Here is a 26,706-nt window from a genome sequence, read left to right on the forward strand (position 1 = left end):
GGAGTCCGGACCATCCTAAATACATAATGAGCGCGGCGTTCATTAGGAACTGGCCCGACTAAATCTCTGATAACTCTCAGGAGGACTTCACACACCACCTCACCGAAGAAATCGGTGCAAGCGAGCTCTCCACCAAACACGGCTTGTTCAATTGCTTGCGTCAAAGGCGTGTTACCAAGTGCGTGAACACCACAGGAGCCGTGCTGATGCTGTCAACTAGTTCCACGGTCCAGTGTGCGCATGCAGATTCTGCACGGCGACAGAACCTCTTGGTCGCCGATCCAGACAAAGCGGCACCCGACTCAAACACTCCACATAGAGGAGGATAGCACAGAGACAGGACGTCCTCTATCTGGCAAACAGAAATTAAATTACCCTGCACCAGATTCCTGATGTCAGATCCCGGATCTCCAGAACAGGTGGGAACCACAGGTCGATGGCGTTAGACTCACTGTGGTTGTGCCGCTGTCCGTTTTGGAGGCCCGCGGCAAATGCCAGTGCGGCTGCCATGGTCATCCTCAAAAATGCGTCAGAATCACACAGCCCGTGAAGACAGTTGCATCTCGGCTGTGAACCTCCAAATTGTCAAGTTTAGCATCAGGACTCACAATTTTCCGACCACTCTGTTTATTAGCGCAGCGCTTCCGCCGTAACATTCAGAATATGTGGTGCTGCAAGCTAAAAGTCTTATTTATACATAAAAGGCGGCCGTTAGAACAAAGGGACAAAGAAGGCAAAACAGTAAAATCACCTGGGCACGTATGATTATCCCACTTCCTGTACTAACTTGTATCGATCTAAGGCTTACTTCCCAATTACCCGTTAACGGTGCAATTGTTCTATTTATTCTGTTTCCTGCACTTGATTGCAACTTCCAACATTTTGCTTAAAGTTACAGAACATTTCTTATCCTCTTCAATTCTTGACAATTATACCTTCTTTGTCACACACCCTGTCCCTTCTAAGGATCAGGCCTTCCAGTTTGCTACCTCTCTCAAATAGGGGCCGGGTCAGCCCATATATGAACCTGACTAATTCAGTGGTCTAACTGGGTGCTCAGACCTTGCAGGTTTTCTTCAGGAGCTGGACGCCTATGTTGCAGGATACAGGGAACAGTTGTCGTCAAAATAAGCATGACCTTTTTTTCCCAAAGGTACACGGTGCTTAGAGAAGTGTCATTAATAACGGCCTGCCACGTACTCCCTTCCCTATCTTGTGTTTTTAGCTTGTTACCGAGTGGAGTTAGGCTTTAGTCCCATCTCGGAGTGGGAACAGCTGGTCCCTTGTCTTTGCCACTGTCAGTCTGTTTCAGTGACACATCCTGGCCAAGCCTATTCTCACTCGCACTCCCTTCTCACTCTCAGGGCCTTTAAGGGCTTAAGGTCTTCTCTACCGATTCCTAGCTTAGCTGGCTGGAGGCCGTAGATGCATTCTCCCCCAGTCTGAGGGCTTCTTACGCCTTTGGAGCTGTGCTTATCTCTATCTTGTTTTCTTTGACACATTGTCACTAGACCATTAGGTTGTCAAAGTTAGACTCAGGACTCACAGTTGTTCAGACCAAAACTCTGTTGTTTAAGCAACTGCAAGCGCTCTTGCAATACACCGAAATGTGTGAGCACCCATACCAGACACCAAACTATTATTTATACAGAGAGGCAGAGTTTAGACAAAGGAAAAGAAAGCAAACAGCAAGAAACCCTAGTGACACGCATGATTATTCCCGTCTTACTGATTCGGTATCGATCAAGGCTAACGTTTCAATTGCCCTTAAACAGTGCATGTTCTATGCTATGTCTGTGTTCCTGACAACCTGGATTTGCACAAATCCAACAATTTTGCTTAAAGGTGCAGACAAACATTTCTTTAATCCATTCTTATTTTTACAATATAATTCTACTTTCAGACTTTTCCCAGTTTGTATGCTAGGCACTGTGTAAGAAGAAGTAGAAATGTTCCCTGCCTGAATCACAGAACAGTGCTAAGATGCATCTAGGGGAGCGTAAACAATGCAGCTGTGGTTTTTGTCTGTTCTAGCCTCTGCCACCTTAAAAGTTCTTGGTCTGGAGGGGAGAGGCTGAGCATAGTCTTTCGATTAAGCTACATGCACAACTAGAGAGACACAGCTTCTTAAATTTAGAGTCTAGACTGAAATTGTCACTTGTTGAGGCATCCAGGTCACGCAGTAATCCTGCACCAGCTGGCTGGCTTGGAAATGCCCTGGTGAAGTGCAGTGCTGCAGTCATACAGAATCCTTTCAGTTACAACAAAGAAGCTAGCTTTTCCCTCAGAGGACGCTTGACATCAGTGTAGCGGTGCTTATGCCATATCTGCCTGCACTGTGCCTGAGCAGAGGGTCATTGCATCTTACCTTGAAATGATGTCACAGTTTGCATTTGAAGAACACCAGCGATTTAGACTGGGACTCTCAGAGACCCACAAGAGTTAGGCACCCAACTCTTGCTAAAGTTTCAAACTCCTTTACATAAGAATGGCCATACTGGGTCAAACCATCTAGCCCAGTATCCTATCCTCTGACATTGCCCAATGCCAGGTTCTTCAGAGGGAATGGACAGAGTGGGTAATCAAGTGATCCATCCCCTGGCACCCATTCCCAGCTTCTGGCAAACAGAGGCTAGAGACATTTCAGAGCATGGTTTTGTATCCCTGCCCATCCTGGCTAATAGCCATTGATGAACTTATCTATTTATAGTCTTGGTCTTCACAACATCCTCTGGCACATTGTTCCATGGGTTGACTGTGCAGTGTGTGAAGAAATACTTACTTTTGTTTGTTTTTTAATCCTGCCATCTATTAATTTCATTTGGTGACTCCTAATTCTTGTGTTATGAGAAGGAGTAAATATTTCCTTATTTACTTTCTCCAAACTTGTCATGATTTTATAGACCTTAATCATATCCTGGTGCGAAGGTTACAGATCTCTCGAGGCATCTAGATAAACTTTTATGTGCAGTGCTGGGGAGGAGGCGGTGGTCGTGGTACATGTAGGTACCAGTGACATAGGGAAGGGTAGGAGAGATGTCCTGGAGGCCAAATTTAGGCTGCTAGGGAAGAGACTGAAATCCAGGACCTCTATGTGGCGTTCTCAGCTGCTCCGTTCTCCGCGGTGGCAGGCGAGCTTCTCTCAATGCTGATGTCTGAGAGTAGGGTTTATCTTAGGAGGTGGAAACTTTTGGATGGGGGCCCTACACAGAGATGGGCTCCACCTAACCCAGTGAACAATTGCTGGCCTACCTTTTGAAAGGTTGTAGTGCAGTTTTTAACTAGTGGGAACGCCATTTTCTGCGAGGGACGTGGCTAGACAGCGATTCTTTGGGGGGTCTGTATAGGTCTCGTTATAGTCAGACTGCGGACGGAGGCTTTATAAGGGCCGATCGATGATAAAGTCGTAAAAGAGTCTTGGTAATCGAGAAAAGGCAGAAATAAACAGACCGTTTTTAATCGTGCTTTGTCCCAATGCTGAGTCTATATTATGGGTTACTCTTGCCTTGTGATAACGGAGGCTTTGATATACAAATCACGAATCTGGTGGAGCTGGGGGACATTCAAGGAAATCATTCGGGGTACAATTATTGTGGAGACACTACAGGGCTGGCTGGGATGGCAGGGCGGTACGGGGTCACTATTGTTGAAAGGAAATGTAGACTCAATGAAGTAAATCTTAGTGTAATGTTTCCATAGATCTCTTGAGATGAATTTTCATGCTTTAATCGATTAAACATTGGGGATTCTTCTACCACCTGACTAGACATATGTGTTTGATAATGCTAGCGGAATTCGAGAGGCTATTCAGCTTGGACCGAGTAATGTGGGGGTTTTCAATTATCCCATATTGACTGGGAACATTTCACTTCGCAAATGCGAGATACATTTCTTGATACTTTAAATGACTGCTTTATGAAGCTCGTTCGGGACCCCAAGGGGAGAGGACTCTAGATTTAATCCTGAGTGGGTGCGAGCGTCAAGCAAGGTACTATACAGGACCTCGCATAGTGCTATTACATGCATTCTCTCTGTGGTGGGAGACCATCTCACAGCCACACGTGGCATTTCGTTCAAAAGGGGGAAATATGCAAATGAAGGGTTAGTTAACCCTGAAGTTAGTACTGTGCTCAAGTGAATCCCTGCAGTTGCGCATGGGACTTTTCAAAGACACATCATAGAGCCAAACTTCAATTGAACTACTTTTTACCCCAAAATTAGGACAGTGGTAGACTAAAAGATCACGTGGCTTACACCTGTACAAGAGCAGTGAGAGATTTAAATTCTTTAAAAAGTGGAGCACAATCTAGTGAGCAAATATAACGGAGCATAGATTGGGTTAGTGCGAGGTATAATAGAACGCCAAGAGGAGTTAAGACAGCTACCAAAATCCAAGGGTGGTGGAATGTTTTTTTTACGTATCAGAGGCCTGCCAACATGGGGCCCTTGATGTCAGATCAAATGGAGCGTTCAGATGTAAGTGTTTCTTTGCGGAGAACTAAATGGATTTCTTGTTCAGTCTTCGCGTGCGAGTGTTGGGCCTCCACCTAGAGCCGGCTTGTTGTTACGGAGGGCAATCTGGGAGCTGCTCCAGATTGCATGCTCCTGTCTGAGAGGCCGTTTTGATTATTGCAATGACCCACTTACCATTCACAGTCCTCATGGCGATGGCATCCACACGGAGTTTCTGAAAGAATCAGTAGTTGCGGACTCTTCCTAAGCTTTTTTACTGTCCCTATTCAAATCCACGGCTTTTGGTACCCAGATGAGTGGGAGTGAGCTTAATAGTCCGCGTAATAATTTCACGGGCTCTGCCGGCTCGCATCACTGCCTTGGACGTACCGTACTCTTGTTAGGGTTCTGGGCACAACTTACGTCGAAACACTGTTGATCAACTCTGTAGGCTCACAAACATAAAACTGTTGAGCACAGTGCGTGGTTTCTGGTGAAGGCGAATGGTGGTTTACTATCTATGCGTATCTTGACGGGTGCGTCAAACAAGTGTGATAGATGGCGGTCCGGGGCAGTATACTAGATTTACCCGCAAGGCATTGTACAAGTCCTCATCAAGCGGCTCTTATGCTCCTTCACTATGGGATAAAAGGGAAGGTCCTTTGTGGACTGAGAACTGGTTTAACGCGGACCACGCGTGGATTATGGTCCATTCTCAAGTGGGGGTGGTAACTAGTGTGTTCCAAACTCCGTCTTGGCTCCTCTTCAATTTTCTGCATGATCTGAGAACGGGATAGCGCGAGGTGCAGTTTGCAGTGCTTACTAAACTGCGTACGACTAGTTAGACCACCGCAGACTTGACGACTTCCAAAGATTCAGACCACCTACGTCCGTTGGCACAGGATGGCACATGAATCTACCGTGGATAAATGTAAGTATGCATGGAAAATTCCCCCCCTATCCATAAACTATGATGGGCGTGCTCCTCTATAGCTCACACCACTCATCAGACAGACCTTCGGCGTCTTGTGGTAGTCTCTGAGATTCCACGCAGTGTGAAGGCAGTCCAAGCGAAACGGGCAGCTGTTTCGGCGGCCACACTCAGCTCTAAAAAGGATAGAGACAGAAATAGAGTGAATATATTATTTGTCGCTCTATTAATCGATATCGCCCACCCTCCCGCCTAGCACTCTAGATGTCGTTCCTCACCCCTCAAAGAACTCTCGACTGGCCTAAAGGTCAGAGAAGGGCCTAAAATGATACGTGGCGTTTGGACGGGTCATGGGGGATTAGAGGCTCTCTCTCGCTTGGAAAGGACCACTAGGGGTATGATGAGGTATATATCATGCGTGCTGTGCGCGACCGTGGCCGCTAGGACTTATTTATTCTCTATACAACGGCTAGGGCGCGACCACGATGAGGATTAAACGCGGCGCAGGATTAAGACGACACAAATTGGACAGTTCTTACGCCCTGCGCCCACAGTCATTTGTGGCTCCCCTGCGAGGTTGTGCGCCATGGCCGATCTCGTATAGCAACAGCGTTTAAGTGGAACTGACCACCACGATAATATGGCAGTTCGTCTAAGTCTCCACCGTTAAATGGTTTTAGCAGGCATAGGTCGGCAATGGATCGTCCCTGTGTGGTTCTCGCTCCAGGATGGAGCATGGATGGCAGGAGAGATCTTTTACCTTGCCGGTTAGGTGCCCCAGCGCACCCAACCCCGTGCACTTAGGTCATTGGCCCTGTCGGACATCGCAGATACGACAATGGGCTTAGATGGATCTTTGGTCTGCGCCAGCGAACTTGCAGTTCTTATGTCGCTGAAGTCACGCCGTGATTATTGCTCCGTCCTCCTCAAACCATTCCATACCTATAATATTTTTGTTGCCTTTTTTGACATTTTCCTTCTCTATCCTTTTTTGGGTGAAGCCTTGACAAATTAGCATGCAAGTCTCAAAGTGTGGGAGGCCCCCTGTACTCTGGATTTACTATAGAAGCAATATATTTTCCTGTTCCCATAACCCACGTTCCTCTATCTCTGATCAATGCATTCAGCTTCCGGTGCGTCTTTTCTGCTTTGACACTGCTTCTGCCGGTCCTTCGCGCGATTATTTAGCATTATTCCAGTGTAGGGCTCGGGGTGGGACTTGGCCTGTGCTGATACACGTCCTTACCTATGCTGCCCCGACGTGCGGCGGAACCCTTTTCGCTAGGCACCGCAGCGTTCTGATGAGGGCTATTCCCAGTTTCTTTATCTTCTGGCTTATGAGAAACGCGCTCGCGCTCGACTCACTTCTATCCCTGTTTCACATGCTGCGCTCGGATCGGTTCGCATCACGTCTGGTTGGGAGGAGGAGCTTGGCTTATTGGTTTGTACGGTGACCAACAGTCTTTCAGTTGGGCGATTGGTCCAGTGCCAGATGGCGAGAGATCTGATTGAGCCGTCGCCATGATATCCACAGAGATTAAGCGCTCGTGGGCGTTTATGATAGAGGTATATAAAATCATGAGTGATGTGGAGAAAGTGGATAAGGAAAAGTTATTTACTTATTCCTATAATACAAGAACTAGGGGCCACCACATGAAATTAACAGGCAGCAGGATTAAAACAAACACATGGAAGTTCTTCACGCAGCGCACAGTCAACTTGTGGAACTCCTTACCTGAGGAGGTTGTGAAGGCTGGACTATAACAGCGTTTAAAAGAGAACTGGATACATTCATGGAGGTTAAGTCCATTAATGGCTATTAGCCAGGATGGGTAAGGAATGGTGTCCCTAGCCTGTGTTTGTCAGAGGATGGAGATGGATGGCAGGAGAGAGATCACTTAATCATTGCCTGTTAGGTGCCCCAGAGGGAGTGAACCTGGTATTGGCCACTGTCGGTAGACAAGATACTGGGCTTAGATGGATCTTTGGTCTGACCCAGTATGGCAGTTCTTATGTCAAGCTGAAAAGTCCCAGTCTTATTAACCTCTCCTCATACAAGCCATTCCATACCCTTAATCATTTTTGTTGCCCTTTTGTTGAACTTTTCCAATTCCAATATATCCTTTTTTGAGATGAAGTGACCATATCGGCATGCGGTATTCAAGATGTGGGTGTACCATGGATTTATATAGAAGCAATATATTTTCTGTCCTATTATCTATCTCTCTCAATGATTCCCAACATTCTGGTCACTTTTTTTTGACTGCTTCTGCAGTCCCCTTTAAAAATCTCACTTTGATTTCTTCCAAGTGTGGGAGTGGGAGTGGGACTGGCACTGTGCTGTCACGATAATACCCTTCTGCCACCGAGTGAGGAGAGAACCTTTTACGATAAGGCACACAGCAGGGTTGGTGATGAGGGCTATCCCAGTTATTTGATATTGGCTTAACTGAGAAGCTAGCGTGCTCACTCTCCCTTATAAACATGCTGCAGTGGGAATAGGGTTAGTCTGTGGAGAGAGAGGGAAGCTATGGCTTATTGGTTCTGTAGATACAGTACTTCAGTTGGAGCCGTTGGATACCAGTGCCAGAGAGATCCTGTTGAGCCCATAGGCCAGGATATAACAAACAGGATTAGGTCGTGGGCCATTTCCTTCTGTTCATAACCCTAATCCTCCCACTTATATTCCTTGTGCAGCTCCTGGTGGTCTCATGTGGAGATGGGACCCCCTGATCCTATTTTGGGGGTGACTGAAGCCTATAAACGAGACACCAACGCTAAGAAGATGAACCTGGGTGTTGGGGCATACCGGGACGATAACGGGAAGCCATATGTCCTGAACAGCATCCGCAAAGTAAGCCTAGCACCAGCTGCTATGGGGGTAAAATCCAAGTATTGTGTGATATGAAGTACTATTGCTAGGAGTCTATGGGGTAAAGAGGGTCTCAGTGATTGATCCATAGGAAAGACTTTGCTTCTAATCAAACACATGGTGGATGGGGTTAGTGTGAGTTCCTATTGCCAGCACGAGGGTGGTCTGGAAGACGACTCTGTTGGATCAAGTTGACTGACATCTGAAGGAAGAACTAAAATACTTCTCTAGGACCAAATCCTGCTCCCGTTGAAGTAAATAACAAATCTTGCCTGTGACTCCCATGTCAGCTTGGGCTCCGTGCTCCCCCTTGGGGATCATGCTGCGTGGAGCTCTTAAACTTTTAAGATTTTTTTTTTAATAAACAAGACTAATGCAAAGAGCACTTCCCTAAACCACAGCATGTCAGTGAGAAAGAGCTGACACTAATCTAATAAGGGGCAGTCTCAGAAATTCCACTGAGTGTTACTGCCTTCTCTCTAATCCAGTCTGAAATTCTGGACAGGGAAATTGGACACAGGTCTGTATTGTCAAACTTATTGAAATCAGCCTCTCTCAGGGAAATTTTCTCTGGGCATCTGAGCCTTGGCCATGATTGACCCTCTGTTCTGGGTCTACTGGTATGTTCCCCTCCCAAATGCTGCTCCTCATTCCTCCTGTTAATAGGCTCTGGAGGAATGTGCTAAGGAGACTGTGGTTGAAATCCATTGTTCTTGCTGCTACTATCTGACCTGTGTAGCATGTGAACATTCAGGTTTGTAACTGAACTTCTGAGGCCTTGCCTGTGCTGGGGATCCACTCTCGCATCTAAACCAGTTTAACTAAACCAATTTTAAAACTAGTTGGAGCCTCAGTGCAGACAAGGCTGAGACAACCAGAACCATTTTTATAACTTGTTTAGTTAAACTACTTAAAAGCAGATTGAACAACATCATTTGTCAGAGGCTTGTCTATGCTGCAGCTCCAGCTGGTTTGAAAAGTGTCTTGAACGTTTCGGTAACTTTGCCAGTGCAGCTAAGGTCTATATCTGAGCCAGCACAAATCGCTTGGCCCTGGGCACTGGTCTAGCTTGGGGTATATTTCCAGACCCAGACATTTCTCTCCTATAAATGGTAGCTTTCACCTTCTACAGAATGTTTTCTGGTTAAGCGGAGGATTCTCTGGTGTTAACGAGCCTGGAAGGGACTGTTTCCTCTAGTTTCTGGCTACCTGGCCCAGTAGTACTCACTGGGCCACCAGTTGCTCACAAGCAGCAACGCTGGGTTAAGAGACTCAATGCTTGTGTCAGCCTATCTGTAAACTTTGCTTTTAAAGCAATATCAATAAATATTTCTGCTGACAGGTTGCCATAGATGGCTTTGACTTTGAATGGAGCCCTCCTCTCTGGGAAATAACTCCACTGAGCTGGAGTTCATAGACTTTAAGCTCAGAATGCACCATCATGATGATCTAGTCTGATCTCCTGCACGTTGCAGGCCACAAAATCTCACCCATCCACTCCTGAAATAGACCTCTCATCTCTGGCTGAGTTACTGAGATCATCAAATCATGGTTTAAAGATTTCAAGTTACAGACTCTGCCATTTACAGTAGTTTAAACTTGCAAGTGGCCCGTGCCCCAGATTGCAGAGGAAGGTGAAAACCTCCAGTGTCTCTGTCAATGTGACCTGAGGGAAAATTCCTTCCTGACCCCAAATATGGCCATCAGTTAGACCCTGAACATGTGGGCAAGACCCACTAGGCAGACATTTGAGAGAGAATTCTCTGTTCCAACACTGAGCTTTCTCCATCATAGTGTCCCATCACTGGTCATTGGAGATATTGGCTGCTAGCAGTCACAGATTGGCTACCTGCCGTTGTAGGCAGTCTCATCATACCATCCCCTCCATAAACTTGCAGAGCTCAGTCTTGAAGACAGGTTTTTGGCCCCATTGCTGCTCTTGGGAGGCTATTCCAGAACTTCAGTGCTCTGATGGTTAGAAACCTTGACCTAATTTCAAGTCTAAACTTGTTGATGGACAATTTATCTTCTTGGATGGTACCTTACCATCATAATGAGTGCTAAGCGAAGGGAACATTAATATATATATTACCTCTGGCAGAGCCTTGGGGAGCCTGTAGAACGTTTGCAGCAACTGAACGTGTGTTCCTTTCTTAGGCGGAGGCCCAGATCGCTGCTAAGAAGATGGACAAGGAGTACTTACCCATTGCAGGGCTGGCGGAGTTCAATAAGGCATCAGCTGAGCTGGCACTGGGTGACACCAATGAGGTTATCAAGAGTGGCCGGGTAAAGAGCTAGGTGGAAGTCTGAACTAAAACACTGTACAAGTAGGGCTGTTCTACCCGTAAGCTTTGTACCTGTCAGCAAAAGAATTCCATAATCACGTCCAGAGTGTTTAAAGGGCAACAGATAATACCTCAGGCTCTTGTAGTGCTTTGCCTCAGTACGTCTCAAAGTGCTTTACAAAGGAGCTCAATATCATTGTTCTTGTTTTAGAGGAGGGAACTGAGACGACAAAGCCTTTGTGACTTGCCCATGGTCATCCAGCTGGAATAGAACCCAGTGTTCCGGGCTAGCATGGCATTGGCCTAACTGCTGCCATTGAAGGCAACTCTGAGCACTTCTGAAAAACTCATTTAGGAGGGGAGATAACCTTGTCCACGGGCACAAAGAAGCCAGTGTTAGAACTGGAGGTGGAGCTCAGCAATTCCTGGCTCCCAGTCCTATGATGAGACAGTATTTCAACTAATGTAGAGCCATGTCTTGCTGTTTAGCTAACTTTTAATCTCAGGTTGTATTGTAAGTTACCATTTGAAATAGAGTAAAAGATCCATGAGACATTGTTTTAACTTCTCAATCCTGGGGAATTAGCTTGCTGTCTTATATGGGATTTAGGTGTTGATGAGTTAAGAATAGATCTGTAACATCAGTGTTTTCCTGTGTTGCTCATGCACACTAAAAAGATGTTAGTGCACTCTAACATGGTCCATATTTTGTGTGGTAGGTTGGCATCTTACGCATTTACATCCCTTTTCCTTATAGTATGTCACTGTGCAGACAATTTCCGGGACTGGGTCTCTAAGAGTTGGAGCCAGTTTCTTGGTAAGTCCCTGGTAAATGGTGATGGGAGGAGAGGGGACATCTGTGGCTGAAGCTCATGCATTCATTAACTCCTTACTGCTGGGAGACTGATTTTTCTCATTGGCAGCAATGGAATACACCAGCTGAACTTGCTCTCTCTGTCTGCCGTAGCAACGATTCTTCAAGTACAGCCGTGACGTGTACCTGCCCAAACCATCCTGGGGCAACCACACCCCCATTTTCAGGGATGCTGGCATGCAGCTCCATGCCTATCGCTACTATGATCCCAAGACCTGCGGCTTTGACTTTGCTGGAGCCTTGGATGACATTTCTGTGAGTTGACTGTTGGGATGGGAGCAGAGGGGGAAGGTAGCGTTTGTAGTCTCATGACCCTACTTACTTAACTTCTAGGCTGAGCCTGAATCTCAGACCACTGAGCAGCTCCCTCATCCCGTGGTTCCAATGACTACTAGAAATTGCAACTTCTAAAGCAACAGTTCTTAACCTTTCTAGGCTACTGTACTTCTTTCAGGAGTCTGCTTTGTCTTGTGTACCAAGTTTCACTTCAGTTAAACACTGCTTGCTTACACAATCAGACAAAAATACAAGTGTCACAGTACACTATTAGTGTGAAAAAATTGCCGACTTTCTCACTTTTGCCATATAATATCAATTGGAATATAAATATTGTACTTACATTTCAGTGTATAGTATACAGAGCAGAAAAAATTTTAGTATGAAATTTTAGTATAAAATATGAAACTTTTTTTTAGTTTGTGCTGACTTAATTAGTGCTTTTTCTATAGCCTGCTGTAACACAAGATAAATATCTGATGAGTTGATGTATTCCCCGGAAGACTCTGCGTACTCACAGGGGTATGCATACCCCTGATTGAGAACCACTTCTCTAAAGATGCTACAAAACTCATCACACTCTTGAGCACAAACTGATTTACTGCTGCTCGCCTCTTACTCCTCATTTCTGATATTGCTGTGCCTTCTAACTTATTGCTTGCCCCGTGGCTTAGTTATAGGCAACTGAAGAAGAAACATTGCTTTAAACGACGCTTGTCTCATGTCACTCTCTGTAACATCATCTTTAGAAAATTCCCGAGCAGAGTGTCATTCTCTTCCACGCCTGTGCTCACAACCCCACTGGTGTGGACCCCCGACCAGAGCAATGGAAGGAGCTGGCTGCTGTGGTGAAGGTGAGGTATGGGGTGGGCTGGTGTATATGTCATATCTGTGTTGATACTACTGATGAAATGGTGCCATGTTCCTAGACTTTGGTCTATCTTGAGCACTGGCCCATTTGTCCCTTGTCAATTTGGATGGCAACCTTACCTGTCTAAAGTAATGGGGAGTCCAAGTGTATTGGACTGGTGCCGAAGCAGAATTCATAGCACAAACTCAAAGGTCAAACACTTAGCGTTCTATGGAAATCTCCATTATCTAAGGCCCTGATAATTATTCTGCTGAAACTCATTTGAATTCTTGAACCTGGAACATTGTAGGCGCTCCAGCGTTGTTATGCTAAAACTAACTTCCTTCTCAACCCAGTGATGGATGGAAATAAGGAATACTGCAGATATTTGACTATATTCCCTGTGGGAAGGAAAAGTGCAGCTAGAGTTGGTAGGAGTGAGGGCTGGTCAGTGTCTGGCTAGAGCAGTGGTTCTTCAATGGGCATTAATATGTTTGTCGTGGAAGGGGACAGAAGACTAAAAAAACTGAACCCAGCTAAATGTTTGTGCAATCTTAGCCATTGGATAGAGGAAGTTATAGGGGACAGGAGGATGCCAGCCAACCTGACTAGCTGTCACATCATCTGGGGTTAGCTTGATGAATCTTCCCTTCAGACATACAGTTCTCAAAGTATTTAGTTCAAAGATTAGCTTGTACACACCTGGAATACAAATGAAATGCACTGGTATGTGCTACATAGTATGTAACTATGCGTGCCACTTCATGCTGTCTTTTAGTAGCCAGGAGCCCTGGTGGTTGTAGAAATGGCCCACTGCTGGTGCAGTAACACATCCGGGAGGCCCTGCATGAATCTCTAGTAACACTATTGACCTAATTTCTGCGGCTCATATGTGACCCTGGACATTCAGCCATTAGAAGGGTGAGTGATTGAATCTTTGTTTTTCATTGCAGAAAAGGAATCTCTTCGCATTCTTTGACATGGCGTACCAGGGCTTTGCCAGCGGGGACATAAACCGGGACTCTTGGGCTGTGCGTCACTTTATTGAGCAAGGCATTAATGTTGTTCTGTCTCAGTCCTATGCCAAGAATATGGGCCTTTATGGTAAGCAGTGGGAAAGGAAGATGGCTCAGAGGGTTAATGTGAGATATGGCACCTCTGACTTCCAGGTTGCCGATGTTAAAGCCACCTGCACCATTAGTGACCAGAAATCCCTACCTTCTAGTGAATGCCCACCAGATCCATGTCCTTTCACTTCCTAGAGGCACTCCCCTTTGGCACAGAAAGGAGATCTGGTCAGATCTGGGTACTGGGGAAGCTCATGCTACTCTACCTGTGCTGTCTCCTCTGCAACCGGGGACTGCTGTGGTGTCCCAGGGCAGGTCTAATCCAAATGCTGGAGGCCTACAACATACATTGTCTGTTGTGGTAGGACAGGTATGATCGGACTTGGATTGTGTTTCAGGGGAGCGTGTGGGTGCCTTCTCAGTGATCTGCAAGGATGTGGATGAGGCCAAGAGAGTGGAATCCCAGCTGAAGATCCTGATCCGCCCCATGTATTCAAACCCACCTATCAATGGGGCTCGTATTGCCACCATCATCCTGACGAGTCCTGACCTGCGGAAGGAATGGTAAGGCGACTCGCCTTCAGAAGCCTGTTTCCCATCATGAGCAGACTAGAAGCAAAGTGCTGCATAGGAACGGTGCAGGACAAAAGCCTGAACAAGTCAGGCTAAACAAGCTTCTCCATTGTAGCTAGAGAGCACAAAGGAGTGAAAGCTCAGTGGCAGGTACCTCAAGGTGACCCATCCCGTCAGCCCCAATGGGGCGTCCCCAGCCAAAGGAGGGGGAAATTCAAGAGGCTTACCCTTGAGGGAAGCTTCTAAACAGGGCGCAGTCTCCCCACCATGCCTGCTCAGTGACTGTCATCCAAGAGAAATGTCACTCTGGCTGAACACTGCCCCTCAGGACTCCTAGGCAAATACTCTGCTCAAGGTGCTTCCCTGCATGGGGCTCCTCTGTTGCAGTAACAGTGCCATGGAGCTCTGGCACCAAGCTGCTAGCGAGCAAGAGACAGAAAAGCTCCTTACACCTCTTTACCTAGAGCTGCAGGGAAGAGGTCAGTGTATAGTCCAGCTCTTCCAGGAGGGGAGTCCCTTTAAATCCAGCATACTCCCCTTCCTCTGACTACGCTGACCTCCTCCTGCTCCAAATGTAGAACCTAGCAGGGCTGTTTGAACAGGTGGCCTGATCAGATCTTCATGTTCCTCTTGGGTGACCACATACCAGCTTGCACGGCATCATCTGGTGGAAATTCAGATTGGAATGCGCAGTTTTCCCTCACTGTCATTTTAACTGGACAGAATTCAGCTGTAAATGGAATTGTTCGGGTTTCCCAGACTGAAGGCTACGGTCTGTGCCTTGCAGCTCAATGCTGGGGCACTAAAGGGTCTCACTAATGCATTGCAGGACTTCTTAATACATCTTCCATGGGGAAATGATACGGTGTTTGTTTTAAGCTCTGCTCCCCTCTGAGGACAGTAACCTGATCCCATGTTCTGATGTACCCATGCACCGCTTTGCTAGTCCTATCGATCTGTTGCTAGAGTTCAGGGTCCCTGCAGGCAGCTGACTTGGCAGAACAAAAGGGGTAGGCTGTGTCCTCTAGCCCTCACCCCACTGGGAGCTCTGATAGTTGCCTCCTTTTGGCAGACGCATCTTTAGCATGGTGCTTATGTCTGGAACAGACATGCACAGATCCGAGCCCCAGCAGAGCCATATCCTGGATGGGTTGGTTTTGGGGAGTAGTGGGTGTCACCCTCCGAATACAGTAGAATTGCATTTATCTGAATTGCCTGGGGGAGACCCAGAATGTTGAGTTAAGTGGTATTGTGAGGTATGACTCTGAGTACCAGGGAGCAGTGATGGTGGTCCCTGGGGGTAGAGGAGAGAGAAGGGGAAGGAAGGAGATGGAGAGCAGCTGCAGGAGACTGGAGCCTCCTTGGTGTTGCTCCAGCACTAACATCCCCAGGCTCCACAAGTGCAGTACGAATAGCGAGGGGTACAGCTGGCGACCTACCCTAAGGCTGTCATAGCCAGGAAGCGCTGGAGCACACCAAGGCAGTTCCAGACCCCTGTAGCTGTGCCCGCTCCCTTTCTGCTTTCCTTCCCTCTTTCTCTTCTCCACCCTTGGAAGCCAGCATCACTGCTTCCCGGCACAACAGCATCAGGGGAGGTAATTCACCAACCAACCATACCCACGCTTCCGTTTATCTGGAAATCCTTCCAAATCACGCGGTGCCTGCAGCCTTAATGTTTGTTAATCAGCAGGTGATTAATTGGCATGGGGCTGCATGGAGATGACACTGTTGATTTGGATATTTAGGATTCTCATATAAATGGTATTTGGATAACTCGAACACATGCACGCACACAGTAATGTCTATAGAATTGAACATTGTTCTGGATGGCTGTGAGGGTGCTGCCCATGGGAGCCAGCTGAGGTCACTCAATCAGGGTGAACTGCAAACAAAACAGGGCAGACAAACACCAAATGCTGGTGGTTATTCCACTACTTAGATTTACCAAGCCAGCACAAAACAGCTTCTGTAGTACCTCACTGGTTACTTAAAACTTTAAACCACGCAGTTCTGTTAAAGTGCCCTGCCTCAGGCCTCCATCCAGACACCCCTGTCAGATATGATGATAATTCCTGAAAATCTTACTTCATCATATAAAAGAAAAGGTTCTTCCAATCCCAAAGGATCAGCCACATACCCAAGTTCAATTATAACTTAGATCTTACCCACAATACACGCTACTGCCAATTCTTATTAACTAAGCTAAAATTTATTAGAAAAGAGAGTGTTGGTTAAAAGATCAATATACTTATAGACTTGAAGTCAATTCTTAAGGTTCAGATACATAGTAGAGGTGAGCTTGTAGTAGCCAAAAGTCCTTTTAGAAATAGTCCATAGGTTATCATATTCAGGGTGTCTCCAGTCAATGACTGGGGATCTCAATCCTTGTGGCTTAAGGTTTCCCCCTCTTGAAACCCAAAGCAGATCTGAGATGAAGCTGGATCGTGTCCCAGGCTTCTTATACATTTCCAGCAGCCTTTGGGTCTGAGAAAACAATAGGCTTAACTCCTTCTCCCAAACATCCTGGCAATTAGCTCAGAGTAATTTATCCATTAAACAGTTCAGATACAGGTTACCTCAACCTTCAAAGAGACACATAGACAATAATACCATTTTACTCAAGTATCATCATAAATGTTAATATTCCTTTTTTGATCTTTGAAACATCTGTTAGTCTATAAGGTGCCACAGGATTCTCTGCTGCTTTTACAGCAATAGACAAGACTTGTTTGCTTACATCACAAGACCTGAGCAAACACCTCCCCTTCTACCTCTAACAATGCAGACTTACATTTCAAAGCTCCGTTCATTTACATATCTTGCTAACCAGTTCTTAAGGATCACCCATGGGTCAGGTCAGTGAGTGAGGTGAGTTATTTAACTCTTTCTGGCCTGTCACCTTTCAATGAGATATTATATTATACTCATAATGTCACAATGGCATCAGAAATATTTCTGTTCATGATGAACCCCTTGATGATTTAAAGTACATGGCTTGAGTGTGCTTAACAATCAACCCTCTGCAATGGGGAATCCTGTGAGTATGGTGATCTCACCCTGGTCCCCTCTGAACTGGAGTCCATATTGCACCCACTAGGTTAGTAAAGAACCCCCCTCTTTGGATCACAGGAGAGAGAGGCAGCTCCTAAAGCAGTGTGGACTCAACTTCTCACACTGAACTAAAACACTAGGCTTGCTCTGCCTCTTTAACTGAAGCCACCAGAGTGATCTTTTGCCTGTAGCACTCTCAACTGACTGTGTGTGCGACCAGTTGAAAGCAGCAGTGCTTAACTTCACTCTGGCATTGCAAGTGGGTGCCCAGTGTGAATTGTGAAGAGGAAAGCTTTAGAGGTGTTTCCTTTGGGTAGTCGACTGCGTGCTAGTCTCTATTGTCCTGCCTCACCATTGTCTGAATCTGATGTCCTAGGCATCTCCTTTCTGTTGCCGCTCCTGCAGGCTGGAAGAGGTGAAGGGGATGGCTGACCGGATCATTGACATGCGCAACCAGCTGGTGGCCAACCTCAAGAAAGAAGGCTCCTCCCACAACTGGCAACACATCACCGACCAGATCGGCATGTTCTGTTACACGGGGCTGAAACCTGAACAGGTGAGTGAAATTCTCCCCAATCTGCTAGAAAAACCATTCCCCTGTGCTGGGGGGAACAGGATATCCACGGCAGCGTCCATCAGGCTGGGATCATGGAACACATGTTATTCTTGGGAAGGTGAGGAGCTGATGACAAAATCTCCCACTTTAGCATTGGCTTTTTCTTTCTAAATATGCCTGAGGTCAGTGTTAAATTAAACTGATTAGATGTACCTGATTTTCATGTAGCCTCCTTGGGGGAATCCCAGTGGGACTTAAGCAGGTTTTCCTAAGGCAGTTCACAGGAGAAATTCCAGTCCTGTTGGGTTGCTTTGTGTGTGTGACTCCTGCTGACTCCATGCTTGTCTGCTCAGTGCATTGCCTTGAAGGAGCAGCTTGTTCTCTCATTGAAAAAGAAGATGTTCCCTTCTGGGTTGCTACTGGCTGCACTAGGGAGAACACAGAATTGGAAGGGACCTTGAGAGGTCATCTATTCCAGTCCACTGCACTCAAGGAAGGACCGAGTTTTATCTAGACCATCCCTGACAGGTGTTTGTCTAACCTGTTCTTAAAAATCTCCAATGATGGAGATTTCACAACCTCCCTGGGCAATATATTCCAGTGCTTAACCACCCTAACAGAAAGTTTTTCCTAATGTCTAACCAAAACCACCCTTGCTGCAGTTTAAGCCCATGTCACTCGTGGCTATATTTCCAAATAGGAAGTCACGAATATGAAGCCAGTTAAGACACTGGTGGAGCTGAGGAACTTCATTCTTTTACAAAAAAGCTTCCTCCTCTCTGTGCAGACCTAGAGAATCTTGTATGCACTCAACATCAGTCTTAGGATACCCCCTTTTTGCAACTATCGTCTATCCCTTCAGACTAGCCTACTATCGTAAAGGTATCACAATGAGCCACCTGTTCCAGTAACGAGATTTCACATGAGATGCAGAGGTCTGAGGCAAAACCATAGAATCCTAGAAATGTCTGGCTGGAAACGACCTCAAAGTCATCCAGTCCAACCACACTGTGCTGTGACAGGGCCTAGTAAGCAGAGGCCATCCCTAAGCTCTGTAAACTCCCTCTTGCCTCTTCAGAACAGGACTCTGTTGTCAAATGCGACTATCTGAAAACCAGCTACAGCGGGGTTCTCAAACTGAGGGTTGGGACCTCTTACGGGTCACGAGCTGTCAGCCTCCACCCCAAACCTCATTTTGTATCCACATTTATAATGCTATTAAATATATTTTAAAAGTTTAATTTGTAAGGAGGGTTGCACTCAGAGGCTTGCTGTGTGAAGGGGGTCACAGTGCAAAAGTTTGAGAACCACTGAACTACAATGATTAAAAATGAAAATGACACTAAGTCACTGCTGGAATATAAACATGTAGATGTAAAGGTGCCCACGGAGTAGGCGAGCACATCTATCTGTGCATGCCCGTGGTCCGGATGATAACTTAAATAGTTTACAAACAGTTTTCAGTTGAGCTGCCTGCCAGATCCTGGGTTCAGCTTCCTGTTAGAAGTTTGGAAAACGCTCTCAGTCCTGCTGATGAGGGGCAAAGGATGTGTGAGCGAGTATCTTGGACTTGGGTCTGGTCTGCACTACAGGGTGTGAAAAATCCACGTGTGAGCAACGTCATTACTCCTAAAGCCCTGCAACTCTAGGTATCTGCAGACCATGGTTGCAGATCAGGTGCAGGTACAAATTTTGTATCTGCTCAGGGCTCTAGTTATACCAGCCTAACCCCCCTGTTCAGACAGCTTCTCCCTCTGCGTCTCGGAGGTGGATTAACTACGCTGACAGAGCATCTCCCATCAGCGCAGAGTGTTGTCCTTAAAGCGCTACAGCGGCACAGCTGCACCAGTGCAGCATTTTAAGGGTAGACGTGCCCTTAGACTGGCAGATCAGTCAGGAGACGTTAACTTTTCAGGCACTGTTAGCCCATTAACATCTCTGACTCCTTGCTGTCTCTTGATATTCAATGTTCATTTTTAAGAATCTTTGCCATTTTCTTTGGAAGCCTTGGATGGGCTAAAATATCTTACTGACATGAGAGATCCTTATGAAAAGAGATTGTCCTTCTTCCCTGTTCTTCCCCAAAGTCTCTATTCTCCTGTCCAAATGTTTTCGTGCTCACACAACACCCTTCAGTTGTAATGATTTAAAAGCTAAACTAGCTCTCTCACCAGGGCTTTGGAGCAGAGCCCAGAGCTGAAGCGCGGAGCAGCTCCAGAGCAATGGTGCTGCAGGTTTTTGCCTGGAGCTGGAGCGGAGCCGGAGCACAGCTCCAAAGCCCTGCTTTCAGCTGTAAAATGGAACAATTGTGTTGCTCTTTAAAAGATGGCATTAAAGTGCAGCTGAAGTCATGTGACTTTTGGCTGAGGATTTTAGTGCTTTTATGTGCCACAGTGCTAGTGAGTGGACTTCAGGGCTGGCCAAAGAGCAGTCTGCAGGCCGAGTGCAGCTCAGAGATCTGTGCTGTGACCTGGGGAAGCCACCTTCTCTCAAACTACAATTCCCAGCATGCAGTGCTGAGTCTCTACCTATCTACTGCTGGAATCAGGATGGAGCACTGCATGCTGGGATTCAGTCTCCCGTGGGCTACACGTTCGTTTTAGGCAAACTGGTTGTGACTTAAGGCCCTGGCAAACTGCCAGAGCAGCCCTTCAGTCCTGTGACATTTGGACCCCCTGGAACTAAGTACTTTGTTTTGTTTTCCCCTCAGGTGGAGCGACTAACCAAAGAATTCTCCATATACATGACAAAAGATGGCCGGATCTCCGTGGCAGGGGTCACATCTGGTAACGTGGGTTACCTAGCTCGTGCAATACACCAAGTCAGCAAGTAAACACAGTGGAGCAGACGGCCTACCTATCAACGGTCTTTGGACTTTCTGAATCAAGAGGAAGGGGAAGTGCATTTGGGGGGATTGGGGAACACACAATATTTTCTTTCAACCACAGCACTTGATTCTGTCATTTAATGTAGTTCGTGTGCAAGGCCGCAGCTAGCGCCATCAACGCATTGTATCCAGAGCCACCTGCCCTTTCTGACAGAGATGTCACTGCTTCCTGCTCCTCTCTTCAGAAGTAGCTTCTCGCATTATGCACCCTCTCCCCTACACCGGTACCCATCAGGCTTTAAATGTCTTGGCAGAATTAGTGCATGTAGAATGATAGAACTCTGCCCAAGAGGACTGGGCGCTGAGAGGCGTCTCTGTGTCCATCCCTTACTTGGGAGGGGAGAAGGCTTCATAACATAGTTCAGTTACTGTTTTTAAATGAGCTGGAACAGGATCAAGACCTCGAAGGAGATCAAGTAACGTGTCACTGCATTCATGTCAACAGGGAAACCTGTCCTTATACACTGGTGGGGGTAGAGCAACAGCTGGAGCTGTGGGACCAGCACAGCTCTACAGTCTAGTTGTGCCACATGGCCGCTTGTTTTACTCATGTCATTCGAGGAGGGCCACTGAAAACGCTGTAGGTAAATGACGGTTTTGGGGTCTGCTCCTCATGGGTGGCAGGTGGAGCCCCCATTCACTTCCCCCTCCGTGGCTGGAGCCCTGAGCCCCCCACCCAACCTGCTTGGAGGAGCCCTGGGCTGGCGCATGTAGTGCAGTTTGTGCCACTACAGCCACCCCTCCCTCCGCAGACTCCAAGCCGCCCCGTGGGAACATTCAAAAGTTCTTCTCTTCTGGAAGAAGAACCTGAGCTTTTGATATGCACCATGCAGGCTGTGGGGCTACTGAGGAGGTGGTATGTGTTGTTCAGCTTCCCAGGTTCATCACGACTCTCCTTGGAGTCCAGAGAGATTACTAAGGAACCCAGGAAGCTGAGTAGCACATACCATCTCAGCTGCCCAGGAACCTGCATGATGCATAATAATCATTTACAAATTTCCACCTTGCCATCTGCAACCAGGGTCTGACAGCAGCAGCTGGTCTAGGGGAGGTTGAGCCTCCCTGGCCTATTATACCCTCTGCATATGCTGCTACTCCAGCTTAGTAGGTGGAGGGGGAGTGAACATGCCATACAGGTCTTGCTTGAAAAACAGCTTTTGATCAAATGACCTAGAAAACCAGCTTGAGATCCCAAATGATTAACCCTCTGCCTGTGTAAACTTGCATCACCAATATATTTTGATTGCTTCTTCCTTGCCATCATCTGTAGCACTCTCACAGGCCTGTTCCGCCTTTACGGCAGTAGAAGCATGAAAGGAGAGAGCACTTTTCAGAGAGCACATGCATGAGGGATATGTATTACACAGTTGCAATCTAAGCCTTTGAATGCCACTTGTGGGGTTTATTTTGTCTTTAACAATTGTAGAAAGGACACAGAGGGTCTGAATTTGCTTCTGAACAAGTAAAACTGAAAAGCTTTAGGGAACTCCTGATATCAAAGCCTGTACAATTCTTTCTAATCAGGAATCTTGTCTCTGTTCAGAAAAACTAGTGGCGCTTTTAAGGAGTGTAAGATAGATCAGTGCCTCTCGGGGAATGTCATTTCTCACTTTAATTTTGTTTGGAAACATGGCTTGCTTCATTCTCTGCCTCCCCGAGTGCCATTGACACAGAAGTAGAGTGATTCTTCCCATGCTAAGATTCTGTTCTGAAAAATGGCCCCTTCTTTCTCCTGACCTGATTGTGGTGTGTACTCCCCTATCCTGGCTACTAGTTTGACAACAGCCTTAGCTGGTAGGTGTCTTACATTCCTGCTATCCATTCAGATCTCTGAGAGAGAGAGAGCTGGCTTCAATTCCTTGTTGTGCATCAACAGACCTAACTGGCTGTGGGTTTGAAACTTATATCTGTGTAACCTCCTGAAAGCAAGGGGGTTGTGTTGGGAGGGTATACTTAACAGAACTGTCAGCACTCCTGGTCATGCAGGAAGGAAAGATCCCAGTCATCGAAAAAAAAAACAAAAACCACCTCTCTCCTTGTAAACTCAGAGTTGTCTCTTGGTAACTGATCAATAAACATGGACCCCATGATGTCTTTTCTTCCACGGGCACTCTTCAGAGTGGAAGTGGACTACAGGGGAGTCGCATCTTAGGCGGGGGTTAGGTTCTGGAGTCAGCGCACAAGGCAAAAATCGCATATAGTCAAATGCTCATTGAGTAGAATGGCAGGCGTAATTGCCTGCACTACAAGTGCAGCGTTTAAATTATTTTTCTTGTTTTGCCGAGTGCATATAGTTAAAATTGTGTAAGTTATGCGCCTATGATGTGACTCCACTGTACTTTGATATTTAATCCTGAATAGACTCTCCTGCACCCAACTGAACCCATATGGATCAGCTCCAGCTTTCCAGTGTTTGTCAGCTGAAGCCAACTCTTAAGGCTGAGCCCCTCCTCACTTTGTTGTTTCTTCCACAGCATATGTCATCTTATAACCAACAAGCTGGGGTTCTAAAATTCTCTTCCTTCTCTTTCCCTCCAGTTCACTGATTTTAAAAACTAACTGGAACAGTTTGAATGGAAATTGGTTATAAGAGATCTGCAGGCCTTAAAGCAAACACAAGACTGCCTTGTGCAGGAGGTCAGACTAGATGATCATATTGGTCCCTTCTGACCTATGAGTCTGAGTGTTTCCATAGTGTCTGGCAGCATGGAGTTCTCCGTTGCTGAAAGCAGAGGCCTGAACATGAACATACATGAGGTAGACAATGCAAGATACTGCTGCCACCTCTGAGCCCCGTGTGTGTTCTTTTCTTCCCCCTCACTCCCAGACTAAGTGGCCCCATCTCTTGTAACTGTCCCTGGGCATCTTTCCTATTTTAGTCCCTAAAGGGCTTTTTGCTGATCGATAGGCAGCTGTCACTTCTGTAGTTCCTACCACTGTTCCATCCCCAGGAGCTGAGAATAACCTAGTCTACCCTAAGCTGCCCCCACTATAGCCAGGAGTAAAGGAGGAGTCGAGCCTGTCTCAAGTAAACAGAAGTCAATTGCACTTTAATGGCAGTGGTGATGTACACATCCTCCTGCATGGGAGTTACTGAAGCCACTTGCCCAAAGCCTTCGCTTCTCTCTGATTCTCAGTGTGCATCTGGGTAGGGAATGACTTTTTTGTGCTGTGGTTCTAAGCTGTGTGCTTCCAGCTCTGATCTTCACCTTTCTAGGCAAGCCGTCTGCCACTGTCTAGTCATTTAGGCCTTTATGCAGCCTGTTTTCTCTGTTACAATAAAACTACAGATAGTGTGTATCCATGTTTCTCTGAATAAGTGTAGCACCTTCATTGTAATTTGCTAACAGAAATTCCAAACAGTCCATCTAAGCTCACAAGTCAAGCTGTTCTTAGGAAGCGTTGTCATAAAGTTAACACTAAACAAAACTTCCTACAGCACTTTATGCAAATCGTAAAAATTGAAATTTTGGATTTAAAAAAACAAATGGTTCAGCACTAGAGTGGCTGAGTTTTTGAATGCCTCCATTTGGTGTATCTCTAACTTAAGCTACCATGGGCCTGACTCTTCAAAGATGCTGAGCACCTGCTTCTCCCATTACCATTAATTGGAGTTGGAGGCCACTCAGCACTTCTGAAAAACCCAGCCCCCACGGGGCCTCGAGAGAGGGACAGAGTCAGCCAGAGTCCGTGGCCAATTTGGAAACTGTTGGTGAAAGGTCTGAAAAAGCAGCCAAGAAGGTCCAAGAATGAAGGAATCTTTAAACACAAGACTGCTCTTAGCAGCAGCAGTTTGTGAGTGGAGGTGGGGAACAGGGACTGAACATGGGTATTGTATCTTGGGGCTTGGCTGGGTCATGCAGGGCACAACTTATTACTAGGCACCCGTGCAATGTGCCCCTTCCGGAATGGGGCAAGTTCACTCCTCTTCCCCCCTCTCCACCCCCCAAGCGAGTTGGGCTTACTGAACAAAGTGGCCTAGTTGGTCTCCGCTAGCACCCAGCCCAAGCAGTGCCGCTTGATTCAACCTGAGAAACAGATGAGCTGAGATCAATCCAACTCCTCAGTCAGGGAATAAGGGGAGTAGAGGCTACTCTGATCTCACTTCCTCTTCCCTGAGGCAGTGAAAATGAAAGTGAGGTGGCTATTGGATGGAAGCGGGGAGATGGGGGGGTCAGTACTTGCCATTACTCCAGTGCGCGTATGTGACGCTGACTTGGCAGCGGGCATACCACATATCTGACTAACTCATGTCTGACAAGAGGCAAGTGCCATAAGTCAGAGCCTCGGTGTTCTCTCAGAACTCCTGCACAGAGGTCAGTGTTCACTCCTGGGGGCACCTCTGGAAACACAGATGTCACCTTGTCATTCAGTATCTGGGACACTAATATTAAACCGCTCCTTTTCCTTGCCGTGGATAGGTTGAAAATGAGCAGCATGGCCCATCTCTGGAAGAAAAACCAAGACTGTCTGTGTTGCCTGCCCACATGTGTTGCCTGCGGATTGTGCATGTGAACACAAACTCAGTTGATCAGCAGTTAAAGTTGTCTTACGACATGCTCCAAGCATAGTAAAAGGAAAGTGTCCAGTATTCCCTGTCACCCTTATGGTTGTTGCTAACACTCCATGAGGCATTCATATCACCATCTACGGCACATACGGCAAAGCCATACCTACCCCATCTTCATCCACCTCACACACAAAACCTGTTAACAAGGTGTCTCTTTGTGCAGGCTACACACATGACAGGTACTAGTGTGGGGAGGAGAGCTGCCTCGGGGGGAGTCCTAGTGCCCCACCCCATGCACGTGAGTGCGATTGGTTGGGGAGGGGGCAGAGCTTTGACTCTATTCCCCTAGTGAGCTGGCTACCATAACTGCTGCAGCAGCACGATGAGGGAAGTCCACTGTGCCTTGGAGGGAACTCACAACAAATGACTTTCAGGGGTTCTCTAAAAGCAGCGTAACACACTGCCCGTGATCAGGCCTTGTGGTAAAGCCACGAATGAGCCCTGTTCTCCATGGAGATTGGCTCCTGCCTGGTCTGGAGGCAATTACCCAGAAACCCAAATATCCTGAAACAATGGCCAAAAGAGCAGCTCTTGTAATGGCGAAAGCTTCAGTTAGTCTGTGATTCAGCAACACCCCCAGCTGAGTCCTCACCACAATGCTCTGCTCATGTCGTGACAGCCTGTGGGATTCTGAGTGTTGTCAGGTGTGTGTGTTCTCTATGTTGGCTGTCCCAGCCCTGTGCAGGTAGGGGATCAGCCGACCTCGGTAACCCTACTCAGAAAGACCAGGGATGTGAAGGATAATAGGAAGGGGTTTTACAAGTATGTAAGCAACAAGAAGAGGACTAGGGATGGTGTAGGTCCCTTACTCAATGAGGCAGGTATCCTAGTGGTGGAAGATATGGAAAAGGCTGAAGTACTCAATTCCTTCTTCACTTCAGTCTTTACGGGCAGGATCAACTCCCAGACTACTACACTGGGGAACGCAGAGAGGAGAGGAGGCGAGCAACCCACTGTGATACAGGGTCAGGTTAGGGACTACTTAAAGACGTTAGACGTGCACAAGTCTATGGGACCGGACGAACTGCATCCGAGGGTGCTGAGGGAGTTAGCTGATGTGATTGCAGAGCCGTTGACCATTATCTTTGAAAATTCATGGCGAACAGGAGAGGTCCCAGAGGACTGGAAGAAAGCAAATATAGTACCTATCTTTAAGAAAGGGAAAAAGGAAGATCCAGGGAACTACAGACCAATCAGTCTCACCTCAATCCCTGGAAAAATCATGGAGCAGGTGCTGAAGGAATCCATCCTGAAACACTTAGAGGAAAACAAGGTGATCAGAAGCAGTCAGCATGGATTCACCAAGGGTAAATCATGCCTGACCAACCTGATTGCTTTCTACGATGAGATGACTGGACTTGTGGATGGGGGCAAAGCTGTTGATGTTGTATACCTTGACTTTAGTAAGGCTTTTGACACGGTTTCCCACAGCATTCTCATCAGCAAACTAAGGAAGTATGGG

General features: G+C 46.8%; 1 protein-coding gene across 1 annotated transcript in view; it reads left to right on the forward strand.

Annotated features, from left to right (window-relative positions):
• GOT2 (glutamic-oxaloacetic transaminase 2) overlaps positions 1–23,974 on the forward strand; it is a 35,401-nt gene extending 11,427 nt beyond the window's left edge. The window contains exons 2-11 of the mRNA XM_032784086.2: positions 8,081–8,237; positions 10,413–10,541; positions 11,298–11,357; positions 11,508–11,669; positions 12,440–12,544; positions 13,494–13,644; positions 14,006–14,171; positions 17,637–17,787; positions 20,498–23,302; positions 23,359–23,974. Of these exons, the coding sequence (XP_032639977.1) occupies positions 8,081–8,237; positions 10,413–10,541; positions 11,298–11,357; positions 11,508–11,669; positions 12,440–12,544; positions 13,494–13,644; positions 14,006–14,171; positions 17,637–17,787; positions 20,498–20,620 (1,204 nt within the window). The 3' untranslated portion in view covers positions 20,621–23,302; positions 23,359–23,974. The remainder of the gene's footprint in view (positions 1–8,080; positions 8,238–10,412; positions 10,542–11,297; positions 11,358–11,507; positions 11,670–12,439; positions 12,545–13,493; positions 13,645–14,005; positions 14,172–17,636; positions 17,788–20,497; positions 23,303–23,358) is intronic.
• Positions 23,975–26,706: the final 2,732 nt, after the last annotated feature.

The sequence above is a fragment of the Chelonoidis abingdonii genome, unplaced genomic scaffold, assembly GCF_003597395.2.
Source record: "Chelonoidis abingdonii isolate Lonesome George unplaced genomic scaffold, CheloAbing_2.0 scaffold0005, whole genome shotgun sequence".
Taxonomy (NCBI): Eukaryota; Metazoa; Chordata; order Testudines; family Testudinidae; genus Chelonoidis; species Chelonoidis abingdonii.